Genomic DNA, 25,308 nt, shown 5'->3' on the forward strand with positions numbered 1-25,308 from the left:
TTAAGCGGCTAGTGGTCGAAAGCGGTTTATTTTTGGACGGCGTGTTTATCACGAATTCGATTGACCGGCACTCGCCTGACCAATCCCACGTGGAGCTTTTAATAACAGATTGACACGCTAACCACGGTGTCAACAGCCAATTTTAGGGGAATTGGGTTTTGTTTTTTTGGTTCGATGAATTTTGTGAAATGTTCACGCGTGCAAGGTGTTTCTATTTAGGTGAAAGAGTGAAGGGGTGATTCGTAGGGGTGGATTTAAATGACACGCAACGGTGAAGGATATTGTGCACGCCAGTGAAAGCTACAATGACATTGGACTTGAGATAACAAACAACTGAATGCAAAAGCTCCACTTTCGGGTGTCGATGTCGGTTGTTGTGGGGGCGGCTGTGTTGTGGGGAAGTTTCAGAGAGACAATTGTTGGTGCTGGGTGAACGTGACACGCGGGATAACGGTCAGCTGATCGAGTTTGTTTTCCAAGTACGGATACTTTTTTTATTGGTTGAGAAAAGGTGATTTATTTGAGAAAATTGTTTAGGTGATTTTTTTTTTTTTGGGTTAAAAATGGTCTGAATAAAATTGATGTAATTTTTAATTTTTGACACTGAATTAATTTATTAAAAAATATTTTTAATTTTTTTAAACATTTTTTTGAAAATAACGAAAAAATAGCTAGGAAAAAAAAAATATAAAAAAAATTTTTTATTAAAATTATAAAAATTTAATTCGTCAAATTTTAGATACGACACTTAATTTTACTCAACTGGAGTGAAATAAATTTTTTTAATTTAGTTTCTTCACCTAAATCATAAATTTTTCAAATAAATCTCATATTTTCAACACACAATTTGTTTTAGTACTTTTTACTTTAATTTATAGTAATTAAATAAAATAAAAAAACATAAAAAATTACCTAATTTCAAAAGATAAGCATTTACATAAAATCCAAATAAAAAATTAGCAAGCAAAGCTAATTAACCTGTCATTATGTAATTAAATGTTGTTGTTATATTGTTCTTTAAATAGCTAGCAGTTGTTGCCGGCTTTTAGAATTATTCTTGCGTCTCATCCTTTAGAGACATCTCAGAGACCCTTACGAAATAATTCCCGCGGTTTCATTTATATTCTTCCTTAAAATAAAAATAAAACTGCGTTTTTTATCACACTCTTTTGTCTGTAGATTTATTCTAAAAGTCTGGGCTTGAAAAATTTATTTATTAAAAATTTTTTACCAAGTGTTAATTAGTGTTGCAAACAATTCGTCAAGTGTTTTACAGAGGGTTAGTTAACCACTATGGAGCGCTGTCGAGAATCCAATCGTGTGGTATAATAGCTGAGCTAAACTACGAGGTAAACTATTGGGAAAACTTTATCGGAAGTCCGTTGAGCTAGAGTTGGTGTTGGTTCACAAAAGAAGGGAGGAGAAAAGAGGGATGAGGTGTGTGTGTGTGTGTGTGTGTGTGTGTGTGTGTGTGTGTGTGTGTGTGTGTGTGTGTGTGTGTGTGTGTTGGAGCTAGAGTTTAAAGTTGAGGTTCGAGTTGAGGCAGGAGCAGTGTAGGGGATAGAAGGAGTTTCAAGTTGAACCATCGAAGGGGAAAGAGGAGAAGAGTTTCGAGATGCGGCTCTGGGGATGAGTTACATAAAAGGGTTCGAAGCATTAGTCTATGAGGAGTACAAAAGTCAATTGATTAAATCGCTGAGTTTTCTTTTTAATATTGAATTATTTATTTTTAATTAATTATTTTTCTATTTATTGTTACGGCATTGTTTCGTTAAAATGTTGAGAATTGCAGAAAGTTAACTCGGGAGATAAAATGTATTATGTATGGAGGAATAAAATAATTTTCATCTCCGACGGAAATGATATCGTATTTTGTCAAACGAGCAGTTCCTTTTTATCGCTTGACCGAGAAAATTTTCCTTGCATTTTTCTGATACTTCCTACGAGTAGTCAGTCAGTTATTTTCCTTCTTTTTTCATAGATTTTCATTCGGTCGGGTCTCGTTTCTATCGTTGGTTTAAAATCTGTAATATACTAGAATTCTAAGGAGCTATCGGGTATTTTTCTGTTCCATTTCGAAGGACATTTTTTAATAAACTATTATATGAATTTGTTTTTTGAATTAAAGTTATTTTTTTGGCAACTATGTAATATTAAGAAAACACAGAGCGTAAATATATCAAATAAATCAAGAAAACATTTTATTTCTTCCATTATAAAAAAACTAATTTAAAAGGAATGAGTTTGTAAGTATTCATTCCGCTTGTAAACACTCTAGCCGCCAGAATATTTCACGTATTAACACCGGATTTTTTTTATTAGCTTCAGAATACCTCCGAGTGAAAGCCTATTCAATATGGCGGTCTAATTCGGTGTCGTTTAATTATAATTAATTAAAAACTAAAAAATTAAAAAAAAAGAAATTAATCAAAAAAGTTGACAATAATTAAAAATATTAATTTAATAGTTGTCTAATCTTGGTCTTTGTCTGTTAATCTCAGTCTTTATCTCGGCTATCATTCTCTCTTTAGTTGAGCGGGACTGTGGGCATTATCGAAGCAAGCGCAACTAACTTTGGCTCGTAAACTCCGGGTCTTGAGGGCGGAATTATTTTCTAAGTAAAGAACTGTGGAGTAAGCGAGCAGGAGACTTTGCGAATGAAAGTTTTTCGACGGCAATGAGAGTGAGTGAGTGAGTAAGGATAAAGTCTGTGTGGTGGTGAAGCGCTTAAAAAGTTTTCTCCAGTCTTGGACGAACTTGGAAAGAGAAAGAGAAACTTGTTCTGTTCTCTCTCCACCTTTACAAGTAATAAGGTCGAGACACGATAGAAAGAGTCAGATATATATCTATATCCAGATGTATAACTTTACCTATCCGCCGCGAGCGGGGGGTGTGACGACGTAGCGGTTAAGTGGCCGGGGAACTTTGGTAAAACTGAAAAGTTAATTTCGTCCTGTTAAATTACTCGAGCGCTTGGGCATTAAACTTGCTAAAGTTTCCCAGATGACTGAAATACGTACTTTTAATATCGTCCCTTCTCTTTCTCCCTCGTCTTCTTATCTTCTTTTTTCGCTCACTGATTCCGAGCTTTTTTCAATACTCGATACTTGTATTGATCTTTGTCTCAATTAAAAGCACACAAAAAATTTCCTTCGGACGATATAAGACTTGTGGCAATAAATTAATCTGTTAGTTAGGATAAAAAATTATTTGCAATGATTAAAAAGTCTGGGTTGTAAGTTATTTATATTATATTATTTATTATCCTAAATAAAATCATCCCTATGAAAAAAATCCCCATTAATTTATTTAGGAATCCAGATAGTAACCTGTGGGTTCAAGAATCTCTGGATTTTTTTATTTCCTATCAATTTTGTTTAGAAGATTTAAAAAAAAAAAATTTTTTTTTTGAGTTATTTATATTTAAAAAAAATATAAAAATTAATCTGAAACTTTGACACTGTTTTTTAAGTTTCAAGACCCCAAATAATTATTTTCTATGTCTTCGTCACTGAGATTATCATCTAGACAGCTTAAAAATTTTTAAAATTCAAAAAATAGTGTTTTATTAAACCTCTATGAAACTTTTGAGCTCTGAAAGTTCAAAAACGTAATGAGTGCAATTTTGAGCTGCAGTTTTTCTAATTTTTTTTTTTTTTTTTTTCTTTACTGAGACTCGAGACTAACTTCTTAAACTCCTTTCAATAAATATAGCTGACCCTAAAACGAAGAATTAAAGAATAATGGGAAATATTGATTTTGAAAGTTTTAATGGACTACGATGCTCGGAATATAAATTTAAATATTATTTAACATTATAGACCAATGAAAGATATAATTTACTTTAAAGAATTAAGTTAAAATTCATTTAGAAATTGAAGAATATTTAATTTTAATTTTTTTATTTAAAGTTCATTCATAAATCTAGAAAGAGAAATCTTTTAGAATGTATAACAAGAGACTTTATTTTTAATGAGCGAATAAATACATTTTTTTTTTTTTTTACCAGAAAAAAGTGTAAAAATCAAATATTGAATTTCACAAAAAAAAAAACTCGACTTGCATAGAATTAATCTGCCATTAAAAATTTTATACTTTTTACAGCTTGAATTATTGTAATTCAACAATAAGCCCTTGAGCTTAAAGAAAAAAAAAAACGCGTAAGAAAAGTTAACAAAAGATGAAATTTTTCAGCTTCAATCGAGATTTTGCTCAGTATTTTTATTGGAATTGGAACATCGCCCAAGAATTAAACGAAGTGAAATCAATTTCAGACAAGTTTCGCGTGATTGTGGCTCTCTGCCGGGGCAAGTAGTAGAGAATCTGAATAGACCGCCCGAATGGTTATAAGAAAGACGGAGAAAATACGTTACTTTGTAACAAAAAATTTTCAATGAAATTAACGCATTAAAAGTTTTTTTTACTGTTACCTAAAAGTTTATTTAAAAAATCAGTGATAAAAAATTCGTAATCAAAATTGCTACCTTTAGAGATAAAAACTTTTTTTATAATACACAAACGACGTTAACTTTACTTGTTAATTTTAGTTAATTAACTCATAAAATTATCCATATAATTTCGTTAGAAACTTCAAATAATCTGGGGCATGTAAAAATAATTAGATACTTTAGTAATTACGGAATTAATCCGATTAAATTTAGCGTATAATTACCGCAACTAGAATTCTCTTTGCGCTAAGAAATGTTGGAATGCATCATAAATATTTTCTATCCGGAAGTAGTGTTTCATTTATCTATTGGATTCTAAATGAATTAATTTTAAATAAAGAAAAGACTTTGATTTGATCGCTCAATTAAAAAAACCATTTAAAGTAATCTAATAAATCATCGAAATTTCTAAGTCCACAGAATTTTACTTCATAAGTTATTATTTTTCATAAAAAAAATTGTATCTGCGTTTTGAGGCGTGCAATTAGGATTTTCTGAGCTTTTTTACAAGTTTGCAGTATTACTAATCGTATAATTTTTTTTTAAACATTATTTTAGCGTCAGTGTAACTGCAGAATGGTTTTTATTCAAGTAGACAGTATTTATTGTGCTTGTAAACACTCTAGCTGCCGAAATATTTCACGTATTGACTCCGGATTTTTTTTATTAGCTTCAGAATGCCTCTGAGTGGAACCCTATTCAATATGGCGGTCTAATTTGGTGTCGTTTAATTATAATTAATAAAAAACTCAAATCTTGTGTCCAAAGAGACAAATAAAGTTTAGTTTTAAGCCGCTTGGGGGCGTTATTAATCAGCTGATTTATAGTATAGAAATTTTTAATTAAAAATCCAGTGGATTGTGTGACCTTGAAAATTGATCCGCGTTTAGAGTCGTAAAAAAATAGTAAAAATAAAATAAATTATTTGAACGATAAAAAATTGACTTGCGATCTCTAGATTGAAGATTATAAGTGAAGCATTTATTAACTGATAGATAGATTCGATATTGGAAATTCAGTAAGAATGAAAATGACATTATAAAAAAGGTCATAGTCGGAAATTCAGAGTACGAGTTTAACAGTAATAAATGCAAGTTGATATCGCAGATAGATTGAAACAAAGTTACTGGTATTTGTGTGATTTCGAAGCTGTGTTAAAGTGTATACATCAGATAGAGGTCGTGAAGCGGCTGCTAGAGAGCTGGATTGTGGTAGTGGTGCTGAGAGCTTTGAGTTAAAAAGAAAAAATTCAAGCTCCAAGCACGAATGAACGTATACGAGGAACAAACGAGAACGATAAAATGAAAATATATAAAAGTTGAAAAGAGAAAAGAGAGGGAGAGGGTATATAGTAGCTGTGAATTTACTCTGTCTCTTTTGCTCTCCGCACTGTTTCTCCTTGTCTCGGAAAACTTTCCGGTGATGAGCTTTGTTGGTCGTTTCCCCAGCAGGACGGAAAAGTTAAATGCGAAAGTTTTACCCGATATCCAAAGTGTGCGGCAGCGAAGCTACCCCTGCTTCCAACATTAAAAAAATAATCATAACAAAAAGGGAAAGAAATGATAAAAACAGTATTGTATGCACGCAGTTGCCTAGAGTTTCTCAATTACAATTGCTCTTGTTTATTGTCGTGGCTTCTTTTTTTAATTTTTTTTTTTTGCTCTTTTATCATATCCGTTAAGCAACCACTTTAATTCAATTTATTCAACTTATTTATTTGCGATATTATTTAATAGTAAATACGCAATTCAATTATTTACTTTTAATTATCAAAATTTATTGGGTTTTATTTTTAAGACAATTTATGGTAATAAAAGTGTAATAATGTCTCAAAAATATGAAACAGAAATGCATCCGCTGTTTTAAAGAATCATTTCATGTCTTTCTTTATACAAAAACTAATTTAAAAGGAATTACAATGTAAATTAGTTTGTAAAAGTATTCAGTCTGCTTGTAAACACTCTAGCCGCTAGAATATTTCTCGTATTGACACCGGATTTTTTTTTTGTTAGCTTCAAAATACCTCAAAGTGGAAGCTTATTAAATATGGCGGTCTAATTCGGTCTCGTTTAATTATAATTAATAAAAAACTCAAATCATGTGTCTGTATTTTTGTAACAAATGAAGTTTAGTTAAGATTTTTTCCTTTTTTTCTTATTAACTATCGAGGATAATTTTTTTTTTCCGTTTTGTTTAGGAGTCGGTCTTTTTAGGAGTGCGCTATCTCTATAATCCTTTCCAGATATTCTATTTCTTTTTTATTCGATATCGAGAATAACTATAAATGAAGCCAATTATGCCTGCAAGTACGGAAAATTCAGCATGTAAATGATGAATTTACTGTTTCATTCGTTAATGCAATTAATTTGAAATTCGCATCAAATAAAAGAACATATATTGAAAAATGCGTGATATTGTTATATGAGAAGAATGGCAGATATATCAATAATGAAATGTGATAAAAAATGAATACATCAAAAAACATCCGTGTGCTATTGACTTTTGATTTGCTCGGTTAAAAATGTTCCATTAACTTGTTATTTATAATATTGAATCTACGATATTTATTTACGAAAATTTACAAAATGGAAAATAATACTTTGAATGTATCGGAGATATATTACTCTCGAATGTATGAATTTTTGTTTATTTTTTATGCTATTTGTTTTTCTTTTATCCGGGAAAATAAATATGGATTTTAGTATAAAAAGTCGAATTGGTGATTTACAACCGAATGATCAAGGTATTAAAAGTTAAAAGCTTGTGATATTTTCACTATAAAATAAAAAATTCTATAGAGTGAATGTAATATTTTTATTTTAAAGTGTTTTAGAAAACGCTATGGTTAATGTACCAGATGATAAAAATTTTATGTTGAATTAAATAATTTTTATTTTCACTTTTTTGTTTTACAGTTAATTTAACATCTAATATTTCGATAGGAAGGTAATAAAATAAATCGAAAGTATTATCTAATTATCTTGAACACACACACACGAATGATTACTGAGCAGGATTTTATTATAGAAAAATTTTCTATTCTAGCTGTCTGTTTAAAAGTACGGAATTCTTTATATGATTTCATTTTTATCGAAGTTTAATAATAAATTTTAGCTATGAAAAAAAAAGTGCCATCCGTTTAAACAGATTTTAAATTATAAAACGGCGTAGATTTTTTTTTTTAAGTGTTCAATTTTTTACATTGATAAATTTTTTTTTATTTTTAAATCTTTAAATTAAAGTAAAAAATTATTTTATGTGGCTGTAATAGTAAAGTTTTTTTTTAATCAGGCCAAAGTTATAGAAAATTTCTTGTAACTTTCAGTGCCATTTAAAACCTTGATAGTTTGAGGGTTGTTATTACTTATACCTATTGTTTAAGTGACAAATAACATTAAGTGTTACGCATTGTCATAAAAGTATGTAAAGCTTTATGTTTACATATTGTAAACATATGTGATACAAAGAGCAGTAAAAAAATTATTTCATTATTCACAATTGACTTCATAGCATACTTTCAAAAGAATAAATATTATATTATTTTATTTTTCAGAAAAAGTAAACAATGTAATTTTTAAATTGAAAATCTGTTTAGAAAATTATAGTTTTATGAGTTAATTATTAACCATAAACTTTTTCTATTTACAAGACAAACTATTTTAACCCCAAACAATTTGGGACAAACCAGTTTTCTATAAATGTAACTTATAAAATCTCATAAAGCGTATCAGAGTATTAAATTAACTTTATTTAATTAACTATAAATTTCTATGATTCAATAATTGTCGAAAGGTGACTACCGTTAAATTTAATTTCTGTATGAATAATGAAAGTAGTAATATAAATACAAATAAACTCTGTAATTAACGCATAGACATTGATTACGAATATAATATCACTTTATTTTCTGTTAATTCAATTTTAAAAATTAATATAAATTCAAACTCATTCACATTCAGTTAACGAAACTGGATATATAACTTTTTACATTTTTATCCAGTACATTTTATCGCGGGATAGAAATCACTAAAATTCGCAAGAAATCAATTATTAATAGTTAATTTTACTGAAATAAACGAAGTGCATGGTTGAAATAAAAGCGAGGAATAATTATTTTTTTATTGAAGTTAAATATGAACAAGTAACATTGCAGAAAACATTTTTTTTTTTTAATTAATGTGTTTATTGTGTATAAATAATCAAAATATGGAGCGTTATAATTGATTATAAATGTTTTATTGTAAATAAATTTTCAGTTTTCGTCATCGAAAAATGTATTTTGTGGATTAAATTCTGCAAGCTTATGAATATTTAAACTCTTTTACTTGATGAGTAAGTGATTAATTTATTAAAACAATTAGAGAAATTTTTTTTTGTTTCAAAATTAATTAATTAAATCACTAGGTTTTACAATTAGTGTTTTACGGAGTATTAATTTGAAGTTTTTTAGACTTAATTAAATAATGAAGAGATGTCAATTATAACGTTAATTATTTGGGGAGTTTAGAAAAAACACAAATTTTTTGAATGCTTAAAAACAAAATAGACTTCGAAAAATACAATTGAATTTTTTTTTCGTAAAATTACCCTGATAGCCAGCGCTTTCTCAGTAAGTGTTGACTTCCAGCAGTTACGGTTAATTTATACATCAAGTTGGCGGTAATTCTTCTTTCAACAACAGTTGTAAGCAAATTGACGGAAATCTACGGCCGCAACTTGAATACAAGTTAACAATCAAACTTGTAGTTAAATTTCCTTTCAACTTTACTACAATTTGACTGAAATACTTGTACAGCAAGTTTTGACGTCTATTTGCAGAGTAAGTTATAGGTAACTAATAGGTAATCGCTCGCTTTGCCAACTCTTTCCGTCAAGTTTGCTTCAAATTGCAGACGTAGATTGACAGTAAGTTATAGGTAAGGTGGCTATCAGGGTAATGCCCAAAAATATTTTTTTAATCATCACTTCTTCTTTCGGTAACTACGTGTAATATTCTGTAAATATAGCCCAAGTTTCTCAAAAATTCTAAGAGATGGCGCCAGTAGTGTGTGACGTCACTAAAACGCGGGATTTTTAAAAAGTTACATTTAAAAGCTTAATAATTATACATTGTATTAAATATTTTAGTTAAAAAATTATAAAGGGAGTTTTAGAAAGCTGATTCATTTTCTTAGGAAATACCTAAAGCAATTTAAAAATTAAAAACAAAGTTTTTAATAAAAAATTTTTTTTTTCTCTGTGATATGATTGTTCTGATTTTGATAATTATTTCTCATCGCCCGAGGAAATGTAAACAACTACATAAAACGTCACAACTTTAGAAAAGTTTGCAGTTGTTATTCGTTAACATTAGTAATTATTTTTTATTTATTAAAATTCATCAAATCTCGGAATTGACTTGTAAAATATAAATTTAATTTTCACCGCGGTAAATATTTAACGAATTTAAATAACTTAAGAAATTAAGAGCTTTTTTTTTCCCCTAAAGCAAATATTGAATAACAGTATAATTAACCGATTGTATGTTTGATTTAAAAATAGGATGGCGTCTAAAAAGTCAAAGCAAAATCACTCGATTCAACATCTACTGGAGTTGCCATCCAGCCGTAACGAGAGAGGATCTGAAAGCAGTGAGCAGCAATCACCAAGAACAACCCCTCGACAAGTTCCCGTCACCATCCTTCATCCGACACCAAAAAAGGTAAGTGCTTTAATCATCATTACACACCACTTTCTATTATTACACCTTAAACGTTCATCATTTATACTTCGTTCTCAATCACATTAATAAATTCCTCCAAGTATTTAATGAGATGAAATAACTAAAATAAAATTTCATTCAATCCACTTATTCATTTTTCTCGCTGTCAGATATCAAGAACTGAAAGATCTTTAAAAAGTAATTCCTACGATAATGATAATAATTGGTATCACGTGATATGAGATTATATATAGTTTGATATCTTTTGTCTTAAAATATCCCAAGCTCGTTTCATCCCCGATGAATTGAAACAATGTTTCGTACACTGTAGAATTGGCTATGTGATATTCCTCCCTTCCTCCCTCTCTTCTTATTTTACTTCTTCTTCTTCTTCTTCTTCTTCTTGTTATTCTTCGTGTTCTTTCACTACATCTACTTCTACTTCTATTATTTCACTGACTGTTTTCCCCAGCACGTTTTCATCCCCCAGGGCATCCTCAAATATTTACTAACCGATAATTACTCGCCGGATTACTTGCTACAATGTCAGTAATAAAAATTTGATTTATAAAGAATCTAGACGGCTTACCTTTTTTTTTTCTTTTTATTCTGGGTTTGCTATTCAATTTATTAGTACCGCTAATGCTTATCAGATTGTTCGGAGCTTTTATATTTTCCAAGACTTTATTTCATCAAAAATAAATCACGACTAATATTCTGTCAAATATAGCTTAAATATATTATTTTTTACTATTTTATTGATAAACTATAGTTCCATATGATCAATTAAAAATTCATTTAATATCGTAGAAAATCTGGTTAATTATAGAAGTAATTCAACTATCAGAGAAATGAATATCAAAGTGAAAAGTTGACATTTCATTGCTCTATTAGATCGCAAATTACCAAGTTAATTATATTCGACATTAAGGTTAAATAAATTTAATCCATAAATAAATAATCTCACTTTTTACCTCAAAAAATATTTTTTTTTTCTGTTGACCCGGATTACTCATCCCCTGAACTCGGGATGAATTTTTTAGATGGATGATTTATCAGCGAGTACCTCTAGTAGCTTACTAATTTAACCACAAAGTAAAGCATAAAAACAATGCGTTTAAATAAAAACTGTGTTATCGCAAAGTTTGATGCAAGTAAAAAAAGAGATAAAAGCTAAATGTCTGTATGACTTAAACCGCTGACGATCCATTCTATCACGGCGTAGTTCATCACAACTTACCGTTGTTATTTTTTTACCACACATTTTATTTTATTTTTTAATATATCGATCGTTTAAAGCTTTAAGTATGCATGTACAATGTAGATGTTGTTATTTCTGGTAACAAACGCAGTTTATATCTCGTAGGTCAATGATTTTATATATAAATACATGTATATATACCATCGACATTTTATAAAGTTCATTGGATAACATTAATTCAATTTTTGCAAACACCCGGTTTATTGTTTTGTTTAATTATTTTAAACTGTTTATTTAATTACAAATCGAAATAAATGCCTCTGGGTAGTTATAGTTTGTTATAATTAGTATTTGTTGCTAGAATTTAATGAGGCTAATTTAAATAGTTTTAACAAACTTTAAATAAGTTAACAATTGACTTTATACTCTGATATTTCTTTTGACGTTGTTATTATGTAGCGTGTAGTTCGTTGGAGTGCTATCGATTTTTAAACTTTCTCAACAAGTTACTGTCGACAGCGGCCGGCGGGGAAGTTATCAAAGTTTCCAAGCGCGTCGAGAGTTACTGGCCAGGGAGAGGAGCCCCTTCCCCCTTCTTTTGCTCAATTCATCTGTCCCTCTCTTCTATAGTTTCAAAGTTTATCCAACAGAGGTCATTGCAAGCTTGTAAAACAACACAAGCTCTGCCGGTATTATCACTTCTCGCTAAACTACAATCGATATCGCAGATTTCTCCAATAAAGAAGGGAAATAAATTACCTACTGTCGAGTTACCGACTGTTGCTTTGTTGGTAATGTAGATTTGTATTAGATTTGTACCGGTAAAAATCTAATGATGGTGAAGAAGAAGGTATTTTTGGTTAGTGTCGGCAAGAAAGATTCGGAATCAATAAAATCCCGACCCAAGGCAAATTGAAAGTTGAGAAGCGTCTTTGCAATGCAAATTAACAAATTTCGAAGCTGTGCTTGACGTTCAAAGTTCAAGTGCAAATTATTTTCTTTCAAACAAAGTTTTATCATGACTCATTACATACCAACGTAGTTTGTCTGTCTGTAATCTGTTATAACAACTTTGTGAATTAACAATTAATTCAAGTATCGAAACAATTTGCGAAGTACTACAGCAGCGATTGATTAACTTAACGGACCAATTTGCTGGATAATTAAAGAGGTGAAAAAAAAAAAAAATGAAGATTATGTTGAATATCTAGACGTGTAATTTGGTATTGAGGTTCGCTGAATAGAATTCAAGGAGTTGGAAAACGGCTGGGGAAATTCGGGTAAATTTATGATAATTGCATAAATCAGAGCTTTCCTCTAGAATAATCATAATCTATTGGGATAGTTGGGTGAAGTTAGCTATTTAGCCGACGGCGAATGTCCTCCGAGGGTGAGAGGCTAGAACGCAGGCTTCTTCCGGGTTTCTGAATAAGATAAAGTCATAGTGAGAGACAAGTCTTGGTTTTGGTCTTTAACTACCAGCCAATTCTCATTGCGAATAGTTGCCATCCCTCATCGTTATTTAAAACCCCCGGATCCGGAATCCCCCTCATAATATCACGGATCACTCCTACCCCGGTGAGGGTATTTACTACCTACAGTCGTAAATGTCAAGAAACAAAACTAATGAACTCCGCTGAGTTTTTGGTTGTTGTAAGGGTGGATAAAGTTGATTGGCCGAATGTTTTAAGTCATTTAGCTGAACGATAAACCATGACTTTGAATTACTAATGTTGAGATAATAGAACAGCCAAGAAGTTGAGCAGTCAGATTGCCGGAGGAGTAAGGAGGAACAATCTGTACGGAAATTGATCTTAATGGTTTGCCACTTTGTGACTTTGTAACAAAAGTTCTGTGGTTTGGTTTGTCATTTGTATACCAAAAAAATTCTTTATGTCACTAAAAACAGAAATTAAATTTTTAAATCCACTTAAAATTATTTTCTCAACAGAAACATTTTTTTTTCGTGTCAACAAAGTTTTAATCCACCAGTAAGAAACTTAAAAAAAATTAAATTATCCCACTAAAAAATTTTTTTGCGGTCTACTTAGATGAGTAGGGTAAGTGGATGATAATTTCACAGGTTGTGCATGTGAATCTGGTGCTTTTGACACTTTGTATCCGTTAGGACAACAAAAAAACAAATCTGTTTGGGGTCCGGCTAATCTGGCGTTAGGTCGCGGAAAACGCACCGTTAAAATACCGGAAAGCCAACCCCTAATCCGCTTAAGGAGATTTATTTAATACTTACGGTCGTCTGGCTTACCTCACTCACTCACTTTTCCCTTCTGTTTTTCTCTGTATTCACATTTCCAGCCGTTCCGCTATTTTTTCCTTTTCCTGGGGCATACCAACAGTGATACTGACTCGTTAAACTCAAAACAACCCTAATTTACACGCGGACAGAGCGAAAGCTAAATAAAATCCCGAAAAAAAGGGTTTTAAATTGAATACCGGGAAAGGAAAAAAAAATTAGCGAATCTTCCGGGTGTAAAGTAGACGCGTGCATCCCCTTGACTGGAGTAGTACCAACCGGGAATTCACTCTTCATTCTAAGAAGAGCCAGTTTATGAATGAACGACAGCAAGAATGCACCCTTCCATTTTTTCATTCATTCGCACCCTCAGTGCGTGATGGTTAAAAATGAAGAGCAGCGGCTGTTTAGGAAAAAAATCCGCCGAAAGGCAAAAGGGTGATTGAGGGCTCCAAAAAAATTGCGTCAATTAAGAGCATTGAGATTTTCTTTAATGCCGCCGTTGACTTTTAGCTTCTCCTTTTCACTAGAAGTTATTTATTATAATTATTTTTTATTTTAGTTTTATCTGTAAGCGTTCTTTATAATTTCGTCTTTCGGGTGAAAATCCCAAGGCTCGTTTGGTTGAATCCGACGATAGCCCGAGGGCCGGACTGCATTGGGGGGTGCGAGTGTAAGGAGGGTTGTTTCTAGCTGCCTGACTAGGATCCACTCTCTCTCTCTCTCTTTCTCTCTCAGGTCTTTTCGTTCTCGGAGCGAGACTCCAGGGCGAGGATTAGCCCGTAGGGCATTGTAATGTCGTAAATACACCCCGGTGTTCACCCCTCGAATTTGCAGAACGTCTCTCTGGCAGTTCACTCGCTCACTCTCTTAGTGTTACTCTCGTTCTCTTATTGCCTTGTAAGACCGAAAGTACCTTCGCGTCGAATCCCTTGGTTAAGAATAGACCTCGGGACTGTTTCTACCGACACTCGGGACTTCGACAACCACCCTAGGTAACAATGTCTCTTATTACCACTGTATGCGTCATTTAACGTTTGCATTTTGTCATCTTATCCCTTTATTTTCGGTCTTTCCATTGATAATTTTTATTTGTGTTTCCGTAATCAAATCGTTCTCTTTTCTTCCATTCCAGGCTGACTTATAAAAAAAAAAATATTTCAGTACTTAGAAAACTGTTAAATTAATATTTTTCAATATGAACGCAATTTTTAAAGATTTTTACATGATTAGAGTGACGTTTTATATTTTTTTTAATATCCATACCTTTTATTCTTCAAAAAATTCAATAATAAAATATATTCCTAATAATCCGACTGAAGCATGTAAATTTTACAGTATTACAAACTCACCAATGAATAAATCTATCATTAAAATTGTTTCGCCAGACTAAATCTCCGGATGATCCTCACTATGCAAAGCATGAAAATTTATAATTAACTTCCTTCATCTCGCTCTTTTTCTCATTTCGCCCATGTTCCTTTTTTATTCGCCCCAGTAAGATCGGAAATTTACCGTAAGACGAAGACTAAAGAAGCAACATCTACTTGATAATGTGCAAAGAGTCGAGAGTTGCGTTATATAGTTGCGCCTCAAGAAAAGTCGACTAAAATATTTAAATTAATCGGAAAACCGCGAGAATTTTCCGATGTACTTACGTCAATAATAATGAACCTTTGAGTTTATATCCAGAAGGGCTGAAAACTTGGAAAGTAAGCTCGCCAACAAAAAATCACTTTTAGAAGCAAGAAACAACAGCTTAAACAGTTGGATTAGCTATCGGTATTGGCATTGGTGATGTGATTGCCAACATAGAAAGCTTGTGTCGAAGCCGTTTCGTGACAAATAGAAGCTTTGTGTCTCGACAATGGGAGTTTACTTCCGGGCCGGCTGGGGCTACAATGTAGGCACTATAGTGTAATTAAATTCCCAAACCCAAGTACAAGGATTCTGCTGGAAATGAAGGAGGTCAGCGGGACCAGAAGGTGGAAAGCCTCTAGCTCTACCGAGGGTGGCTTTGGGTATCTTTTGGTATCTAGGTGCCTACACAAGAAACGCTTCATCCACAAGAAGAGGAAGGAACGCAAGTAAGGGAGTGGAAAACCTTGGCATATTGCATACTGACTGGTCAACTAGTACCTTCTTTGTCTGATCTACGCCTTATAGATCTTCCTCACAAGGGTTGCGGCCAAGATTAAACGAATTCCTAGAACAGTCGTCTGAGATTTAACGTCAGAACACAATCGAATCAATTTCAACACTAGAATCAATCAACCCAAATATATTTATTGGAGAATTGGGGCCAAGACAGATATATTGTTCCTTATGATGATGAGAATCACTGAAATCTTACCAAAGAAAAGAAGGGTAAAATATTTTTGATTGAAACTCTGGTTCTACCTGTGCACTGCTGTAAAAATCACCCTCATAATTTCTTTTAGCACAAGGGCTGCAGTCGTGGATTATTCATGGACACCAAGGCCGCTTCGTCCCCTCGACGAATTGAAAACGAAGCTCATCGATCAGAGTCGTAGCATAGCTTAATAATTTCCATTTCCACGAAATGATTTTGTTTATCTTTTTATAGCTTTCTTTGTATTTATTGTCATTGTCATTGTCATTGTGTTTGTGTGCACAGAATATAACCAGAAGTTTATTTCCAGTGGACTATTTTTGGCTTAGTATCGCTGGATAAGATAATTGATTCGATTGCTTAAGCAAACGGCAAAGGAAGACGATACACGATTGGGATAGACGAATTGAGATCAACAAAGCATTCCAGGGTGTCTAGCTACGAGTGTGTGGGAGCCAGCTACAGATCTACTATTTCCCAATAACTAACTTTGCAGGCCACCCCAGCCCCCACGAAAGTTAACCCCCCCCCGCCCTCTCTCCCGATCGCTCGGAAGCACGATTCCGCGAAACATGGAAACTTCGAGTACACGTGCACATAAGAGTATACGTGCGCGCACCTACCAACTAGCCTAGGATGTCTCAAATCCGTCAAAGTAGTCTTCTACCCCGAACCCAGCCAACCCCGAGTTGAGATTGGGGCTAGGTGCCCATCGATTGAATTCAAGGAAGGAAGGTGGAAGCTGTAAAACCAAAATGCGTCACGTATTCCATCATCTGGAGTAAAGAAGAAGCATTTTAAACGCACCGACAAGCATCAGCACCACCACGTACTAGTCTTTCTCTGGTTATCCTCAGAGCTAAAACGAAAGTTGGAGCTATGGGTTGCCGCAGCAAATCCGGCTTGATTAAAACACTGTAGGAGGAATATACTCTCATATACTTCTCAACCCCTTTTTCCACTACTAGGAGCCAGCATCCAGCATCCAGCATCCAGTAGGCAACTACCCCATTGCCACCCGCCACCCATCGACCCGCTTCGGTCTCTCTCACTTACTTCCCTCTTGTCTTGCTTCTTCTTACGGGAAAAGCAACCAAACGGTCCCCTTACAACGGGGTTGCTTTCGAACCCGTCTCCCTGTGTCTATATCTGTATATAAGTATATATCCACCGACGTTACCGTAACTCGCCCTTCAGCCACAACGCGCTAGGTATAATCTTAATGCAGTCTTATACGAAGCGGAACGCCAGCCATATTTCATTATAACCCCGCAGCCCTTCCGTGAATTCCCACCGAAAACCCTTTCCGTTTCGACTATGAGCGTCTCCTAGCCCCGGTTTTCTTACTCCTTTACTCCGAGCCATTTTCGCGAGTTATTTTAAGACTTGAATTATACATATAGCTACCCGCAAAAACTAACCCTGATCCTTTGGTTCTGATGTTTGTCCTTTGAATAAGTTAGATCTCGTTATTGCACGTCTCATAACGTAAAACTGGATAAGGTTAATTTTTATGGTTTGAGTAGCCTCCACTGGATTCATATTGTACTTAGAAGAAAAGAGAGTAAGAGAGTGCGTTTTAGAATAAATTTAGACTCTTTATGTCACTTTAATGTTCACATTTTTTCCTTTTTCTCATCAATCATCTGACAAATTTTTTTTTTTTTTTCTATTTTATTTTATAAGTCAGCACTACAATATTTTATAAAAATTCTAAATGTTCCGGATACGCTCATGGATTTAGCAATAAAGTTAGTGCCTTTAGTTGAAAACTTGTTTTTAAAATATTAATAATGAGGGTGTAATTTCACGGTGAATAATAGGACTTTGGTTGATGATGTACTTTGTATTTTGGTATGAGAAAATGGAGAGCAACAGTTTCTCTCCTCTTGAGTGTAGACTATACAGTAATACAGTTTATAGTAACTCATAGTTGTGTAGTTTGAAATTTTGTGGCGAGATCGTTCAGTCATAAATATAACTAGAATAATGCGTATGTTATAGCTGAGATGCTAAAACAAGAATGGTTTAGAAGCTCGTGAGACCGTAAACCCTCGTTACCATTCACTCGTCATTTAATTGCTCGTCCAGTTGATGGTTATTGTCTTACACCAATTTCAGTCGACGTCTCATACTTATGTTTAATAACAATAACCATTATAAATCACAACAAAGGATATTACTTAAAAGTTTTTTTGTAAAACTGAAATGTGAGAGAGAGTTATAGATTGAATAGCTTTGTTAGTTGAAAAGTAACTTTACGAAAAAAGTTTCTCGATAGAATCGCAAAAGTGAAATGAAATATTCTAGATGCATGATTCGTTGATGTAGGCTCGGGTGAATGGAATAAGGCTATATGGGGTAGGGCTGGCACAACCCGGGTTACCAAAACGAATGGTTGGGGTGTACTAGGTAGACAGAAAATGGAATGAGTAAAAGAGTGGGTGTAGGTGGGCTTAATTGCCCGCGAGTTAATTAAACTGTAATTCAATCGTGCGAATTCGCCGATGTTTTATCGCGGGTTCTGGTCGTGCATCGCGCTTCGCTAAAATGAAACGGGGGCTTACTTGAGGTGGTTTTGCTGGTACTGGTGTTGCTGCAAGTTTCTGTTTTAGTGATTTTCACCTACTATATACATACATTTATACACATTGATCGTAGTTTACTACCGGCAAATATATTTAGCCAAATAAATTTTCGTGCTATGGAATAATTTTTGATTGTGCTAAAAACTTTTGTTTGTTTGTTTGTATGTATCTATATAGATTAAATGTATGCTTAAGTTGAGTTAGGCTAGTAAAGTTTCTTGGTAAAAAATTTTTCTGGGTTTTGAACATGTGCAAACACACCCCATTTCTGATAAACTCTCCAGCGTGTTCACTCCTGATAGGATGAATATTAAATTCTGGTCACCAGCAAACAACCGGTACTTCGTATGGATCCCATTGAACCGTACGATTGAAATATGTAACCAGTTGGAAGTCAAACATAAGACTCGTGCAGGAAAAGGGGGAGCGGAACTTATTGCAATTTTAGTTTCCACGTGTATGGAATTCCATAAGTTTTTTTTCTATCCTATTGATTAATGTCCTCTGGTAAAATTATTTTGTAAAATCATCGAGTCTCATTTGCTAAAACGTTTACAAGGTGGATTCTCATTTGCTCTTCCCTAAAATCCTTTAATTGCTTAGGATGATGAGAGCTTTTGCCGAAGAATGCAATTTTGTTGGCGAATTGTCGCAGTTCATCGGATTATCGGTACTCTACAACTTGTCCGTAGATTCTGTAAGGTTTCTCTTCACCCGTCCAAGCTCTAGTTTTGGCACTGGCAATTATCTGCGAGAAATTAAGCTCCGGGGTTGGGAGACTCAAAAGTAAGGGAGGTTGCCAACGAAGTAGAGCCAGAACACGGGGTTGGGGATGTGAGAGAGGTTGAAGGTGGCAGCGAACGAATCTTGACGGAGCAGAGAGTAGTAGCAGTAACCAGCAAGAAGGGTGGTACGCTTAATTTCATAGACGTGCTAGCATGCCGGCGGCTGGGCCATGCGAGCAAGAACAATCGAGCCCGGGAGCGTGTGCAAAGAGGTAAGGGAGTTTAAAAGGGGTGGTTAGATGCTGGAGTAGGTGGTTCAGCAGCAAGGGTGAGTACTTCCAAGGGATAATTACAATAAGCAGCCTGGTTGCCCGAGTCTGAGGCCGGTGGTCTAAGAAAACCAGTGCCGTAAGCTTTAGTTACAAATTTAATCATCATTTTTCCTCTTTATTATCAATCATTAATTCCATTTTGATAAATTTAATGCACATTGAAAACTGTACACCGTAAAACCGCACATTTTCTAACTCAATTAATTTCGGATTCTCCGGCTAATTGAATTAAACCACATCATTCCGAGTCCTCAGTACAACTTTACCAAAAATCCTTCAACATCATCAGCAGTATCAGCTGAAAGAGCATTAAAAAGCTTCATTCTTTCCACCGATTTTATGAATCATCATCTCAAGGGGTTGTTGAAGGTTTCAGTTTAGAAGAAGACGCTGTGACGAGATCCAACTGGTTCTTAGAAAGCTACCCTTTGGATCATGAGGCTCCAGGCGGTACACAGGGTCCATTCAACTACGGCATTTGCTCATTAATTATAAGAAAACATTGTACCTTGAGCATCCGGTGCGGTTGGTAAGTCTTGATATTCCGATGGCATAACTCTTCCGAGGGTCTGGTCACCCTCTAAAAAGCTCCAAAAGACGTCTTTCTAATTTTGGCATTGTTCTTTTAATAAAAAGTTTTGCTTTGTAGCGATAAGAGGCAAAAAAGGCTTTAAGTTATGTTGGTTTAGGCGGGTTAGAGGTTGGGTTGAGTACCTGGGAGGTTGGGGATCTCGGATGGAGGATAGAGGATGACGTTGTAGGAATATACGGAATCCTTTGACGTGCCGAAGCGGGCGCATCTTGAGAACGTCCTTGCGTGTTATCCTAATAACAAGCGGCATTAATCACTAGTGCGCTACGGTGCAATTACCGTGATGGCGTTGGGTTTTGGGGAACTGCTGCTACCACCAGCTTGCGATGGAAAGGGAAGGATGGAAAGTCACTCAAAGCAAAGGGTGAGCTTTCTGTTACTCATCTGCTTCTCTCGCTACTTGCCTCGTCATCCTTGTTTTGATATCGAGATTCTTCTAGCCACTTGCTCATCATCATCATCATCATCATCATCACTACAGATGGACTGCCAATTAACTGACGGACTATTAGATTAGTCAAAGAAATATCCAGTAGAATAGACTACCGGGCAAACTACTTGAGAGCGAGCTTTAAAGCTCTTGGAGATAATTCTCCTCATACCCTTGGGTGCCAGATTGTGATCAATGAACGGCGCAGATGCCACGGAATATTGTGTGTGTATCTAATCGAGGACCCTGTCACTCTGACCGCTGAAGCTGAGCCCCCCTCGCTCGGGCCATCCTTAGATATCCACCCTTAAACCTGGTTGGAGTAAAGTCCTTCTGGGACTGGAGCCCATAAATCGAAAGTTCGAGAGTTTGGCACTATCGAGCCTTAGCTTCTCCAAGATCGTTGCGATTTGTCTAAAAAGAGAAATCCTCGAGGATATAACGTAAAACCACTCCTATTTTTCCATTCATCTCGTCTCACCTAACCCATTTATATACATTCATCCTGAATGAGTTATGCCTTGGCAAAAGTATATAAATTCTGATTTTCATTCGGAAATTAGTGGAAAGGGTTTAATTCAACAGGGAATGAAACAGCCAGCAGGTGATGTCGTCGGTTTTGTACCTCACACCAATTCCCTCTTTACAACCACTAGCCCCGCGACGCTGTGTCAAGTTTAAACCCGGTACGTGACTAAGTTGCAAGGGGCCTGCTAAGATGTCCGCTAATTTATATGTTCGCGTTAACTTGCCGGCCTCTTATGTTTCTGCTTTCCCTTCTACTTCTGCTTCTACTTATACTGCTGGTAAGACTGGTGGTACTGCGCTCGCCTTACACTACGCCACCCTTTGTACATATTTTCATCCTCCCTTAAGTCTGCTTCTCCTGCTGGACTAGCTTCTGCAGGAGAGGCCACGGCTCGCATAAGTAATCGCCGCTATCACGACAGGCAGATGTGCCGAAGATCCCTTGTGGTACTGCTATAATACGTCGCAAACTCTATATATATCCAAGGTTTCAACTATCACTAATATCACTATCGTTGATCACTTGGCTCATTTCATTCCAAATTTCCCACTACTCGCTCAGATTGTCACTTATAATTTGGCATCCTTAACGCGTACGTTTTTATATTCCGCTCGGATCACTGTGTATCACCATGTTGCCGAAAATTTGATAACTAGCTGATTTGTTCTTTCATCAATCCATAATCTAGGAGCCTCGTTTGTTTCATATCAGAGCGATGCTTAGTGGTAAAGTAAACCACAAAAACTGAAACCAAGCAAATAGTAGTCTGATATAGTTTGATAGTGAACTTAGTCAAAGGAGGTAGATTATTTTGAGGTCAAGTTTGTACCATCTTGTAAGTTTGTATCGAAATCTTAGAGGGGTTCCCAACCGCATTTTCTTGATCTTGATCTTGACTCAAGACCAATCCGGAAATTCAAGACTAGTCTCTTTGAAGATGATTCGCGAGTCCTCTTCATTAGGCTTGATCGGCTCTCATCTGTCCGATCAACCGCCGTTCTTATGCCAAGTTTCCCTAGTTTACAAGAAAACCGTCTTAACATTTATCATTTTTCTTTCATTTCCGTTTCCCCTTCTTAATACATCCCGGATAAGATAATTCATCTTATAAAATATCCTTCCAACAAAATAATTCGCCTCTTTTTTTATTTTCAAAGAATCCCGTCAATAATTCCCCATTTGGTGTGTCCTCTTTTTTCTTTAGAAAGTCAAGAGGAGAGGGTTAAAGACACGTAGGAGTGTCTCAGTTCACTGAGAGAGTAAGTTAAAGTCAGGACAGGTATTCCGGATGGATCTTGGAGTTTCGTAGAAGCATTCGCCTCCTACTCGTACAAAGTTATCCCGTGGTACGTGAGAGATAGATGGGGTGATGTGGGAGGCTGTTGGAGTGAGGAAAGAGGGCGTATAGGGGTCGCAGAATACGGAGAAGGTGGAGTAGCACAGGTCCAACATCGGTCGAGGCGAGCAATCACTTAGGCAAATATTCATGTGCCAGCGTCTTCGACATGTGGGTGATCCGGCTCAAGGGACTGGGAATGTTCTTCATCTCTGTTTCTGTCTTTCGTTCTCGACATATATAGAGAAGGGCAACGGCCTAAGGCACACGATGAGGGCGTTCAAACCCTCATACTCAGTGATGCTTACATATCAAACTATTTCTTGATATTTAGATTGCACATTACTTTTATAAATTTGGTAAAAAATCACGATGATGTAGATGTGGATTTACATGATTTGGCTTACTTGTGAAATCGAGAGGCCACGAACCCTTATCAAAGCAGTGAGAGGGTGGAACTCGGGGGAACGCCAATATAAATCATGGACTGTGTACCGATGGGGGTAGAGCGACACTATTCGAGGGTGGGTGGAGGATATCCAGATCTCAAAGTCCAAGCAACTTTTACTTATAACGCGAGAGAAAATGAAACCCAAGGAAAATGCTTGCATGGGGGGAAATCCTTGCGCTTTCCTCGACTACGACGATGGCAAGATCAGTACATTACAGATAAAGTAAGAGACCCTCTTGGACTTTTTTAAGCTATAAATTTCATCTCAGAAGTGTTTGCCGAACTGGTTCCTTCCTAACTCAATTGCTCCCGGGCCCCTGTTCAGTGATCTATGATATCTATCCCCCAACACTCTTTTGAGAAATCACAGCTAGTCCTCGTGCCCCGGATTTCAAGTCTCAGACTCCGTAAGTAATATATCGAGGGTCATAAAATAGATCGAGTTTATTTTTATATTTGTGAGATGTCTAATTGTAGAAATTAGAAGATGAGTGCCTTAATTCGGTGGAAAAATTTTTTAAAGCTTCAATTTACAAATTTTGTTTTTGTTTTACTGAAATAACAATTTATGTTGTCATTAAAATTATTTAAAAATTATTTATTAATAACTTTTAATTATTACTTAAAAAAAATCCACTTTTAAGTTATGTCACACACTACTAGCGCCATCTATTAGATTTATTCAGAAACATTAATAATATTTTTACAAAAATACTTTTAGAAAAAGGAAATTAATCAATTTAACCGTATCAGTTCATGAACTTTATTTCTTTGTCGCGGTGTGCAATAAAATAAAAGGAAAAATGAATTCGATCAATAAAAAGCTTATTAGAAACTCGGCAAATAGAAATAATTATTAATGAATCGTTTGAATGGGTAATAAAACTTCGGTCAGATAAAAAGAGTCGAGGCATTCTAAAAAAATAATTAAAAAACTTTAGCGATGAATTTGTCGATGGCTTTAGAAAATAATAAAAAAGCTTATTAAAGCACTAGGAAAGCTCGAAAGTTTATCAGTATTCTGAATAGTAAGAGATATGAGCTGGGAAAATATTTCAAGCGAAGAAACATTCATACGTCATCTAGAGATATAGGTATACATGTAGACAGGTAACGCCAGAAGGTAATTAGATATCGAGTTACCTTGACAAGCTGGTGCTTTTCTCATAGTACTCCTTTTCTCATAGTATTCCGAGGAGCTACTGCCTAGTGAAATGCCGCTTGAGATCCACTTTCAGACATGCAATTATGTCTAATGAAAACGGAAAGCTCCTCGTTGTACACACACGACAAAAGCAATAGAAAAAAAAATCTAAATGTGTACATATAATTTGAAAATAAAGCGGAAAAATGTAAAAACAATCTCCTTGAAAAAGTTTCCTCATATTTTTCTCCCCTCAGCACTTGATTCCTTTTTTTTTTTTTTCAATGTTCCCACGTACTTTCCTCTTAACGTGTATTTTAATGTCCTTAAGTATCATTTTGTCCATTCGAATGAGACGAATGAATAGAAATTCGCGAAACAATACGTTTGATAACAACGAAACACGATAAGTAGAAAAGAGAAAGTCGAAGTTGAAAAAAAGAAAAAAAAAAAGAAAGGAATCCACTTGCCCGAGGGAATAAAATAAAAATCCTACGGACAATATTCTCATCGTAATCTCCGTCTCGGGTGCTCGAGTTAAATACATTACTCCTGCTTTCCTTCCCGTTCTTTTGTCTCCGGCCACCTTGGCGTGGCGACCCTCCGTGAACAATTTATGAAAGAAGAACACAAAAAAATATAAGAATAAAAGAAACGAGAGGAACCAGGCGAGAAGCGTCTCTCTTTGTATAGAGAGATCTACTCGAGTCCACTGATGTCGAACGGCAACCCACCCCCTAACTCCTCCCGGTCTCATCACAGAGGGTCAAACTTCTTGTAAACCATAAACAGGATTCCCAGTCATTAGATCGCAAGTTCTCATGCTTTTTACTCTCCTTTCTTTTCTTCAGTCCCACTCTGCTGGACGAAAAACCCAGTAGTTTTAAGAGGATTATTGTGAATATTTGTACTGAGTCAAAATTGTTATTTTGAATTTATAATATGGAGGTTTAATTATTTTCTTGCTTTGGGATTTTTAATGAAACATTTTTTTAAAAGGTTCATTTATAAGCCAGCGGGTGCTTTTTAATTCTCATTAATCCGAGATCTTCATCAAAGGGTCATTAATACGGCTTTTAATTTATGGGGGAAAAATGGATTAAATAAAGTAAAGCAGAATTAAATCGATAGCCACAAAGACAGGGAGTTGTAGATCTTAACCTAATTTTAAAATTTCGTCTTAATGTCTATATGCTTCTTTATAATTCTAAGAGATGGCGCCAG

The 25,308-nt window shown here is 34.8% G+C and overlaps 1 protein-coding gene across 1 annotated transcript in view; it reads left to right on the forward strand.

Annotated features, from left to right (window-relative positions):
* Window positions 1-306: 306 nt before the first annotated feature.
* The window catches only part of LOC141531701 (uncharacterized), a 194,872-nt gene continuing 169,870 nt past the window's right edge, over window positions 307-25,308 (forward strand). The window contains exons 1-2 of the mRNA XM_074249637.1: window positions 307-479; window positions 9,990-10,149. Coding sequence (XP_074105738.1) covers window positions 9,991-10,149 — 159 coding nt within the window. The 5' untranslated portion in view covers window positions 307-479; window position 9,990. The remainder of the gene's footprint in view (window positions 480-9,989; window positions 10,150-25,308) is intronic.

This window comes from Cotesia typhae, unplaced genomic scaffold (assembly GCF_013202065.1).
Source record: "Cotesia typhae breed Kobodo isofemale line unplaced genomic scaffold, CoteBio_Ctyphae contig_50, whole genome shotgun sequence".
Classification (NCBI taxonomy): Eukaryota; Metazoa; Arthropoda; class Insecta; order Hymenoptera; family Braconidae; genus Cotesia; species Cotesia typhae.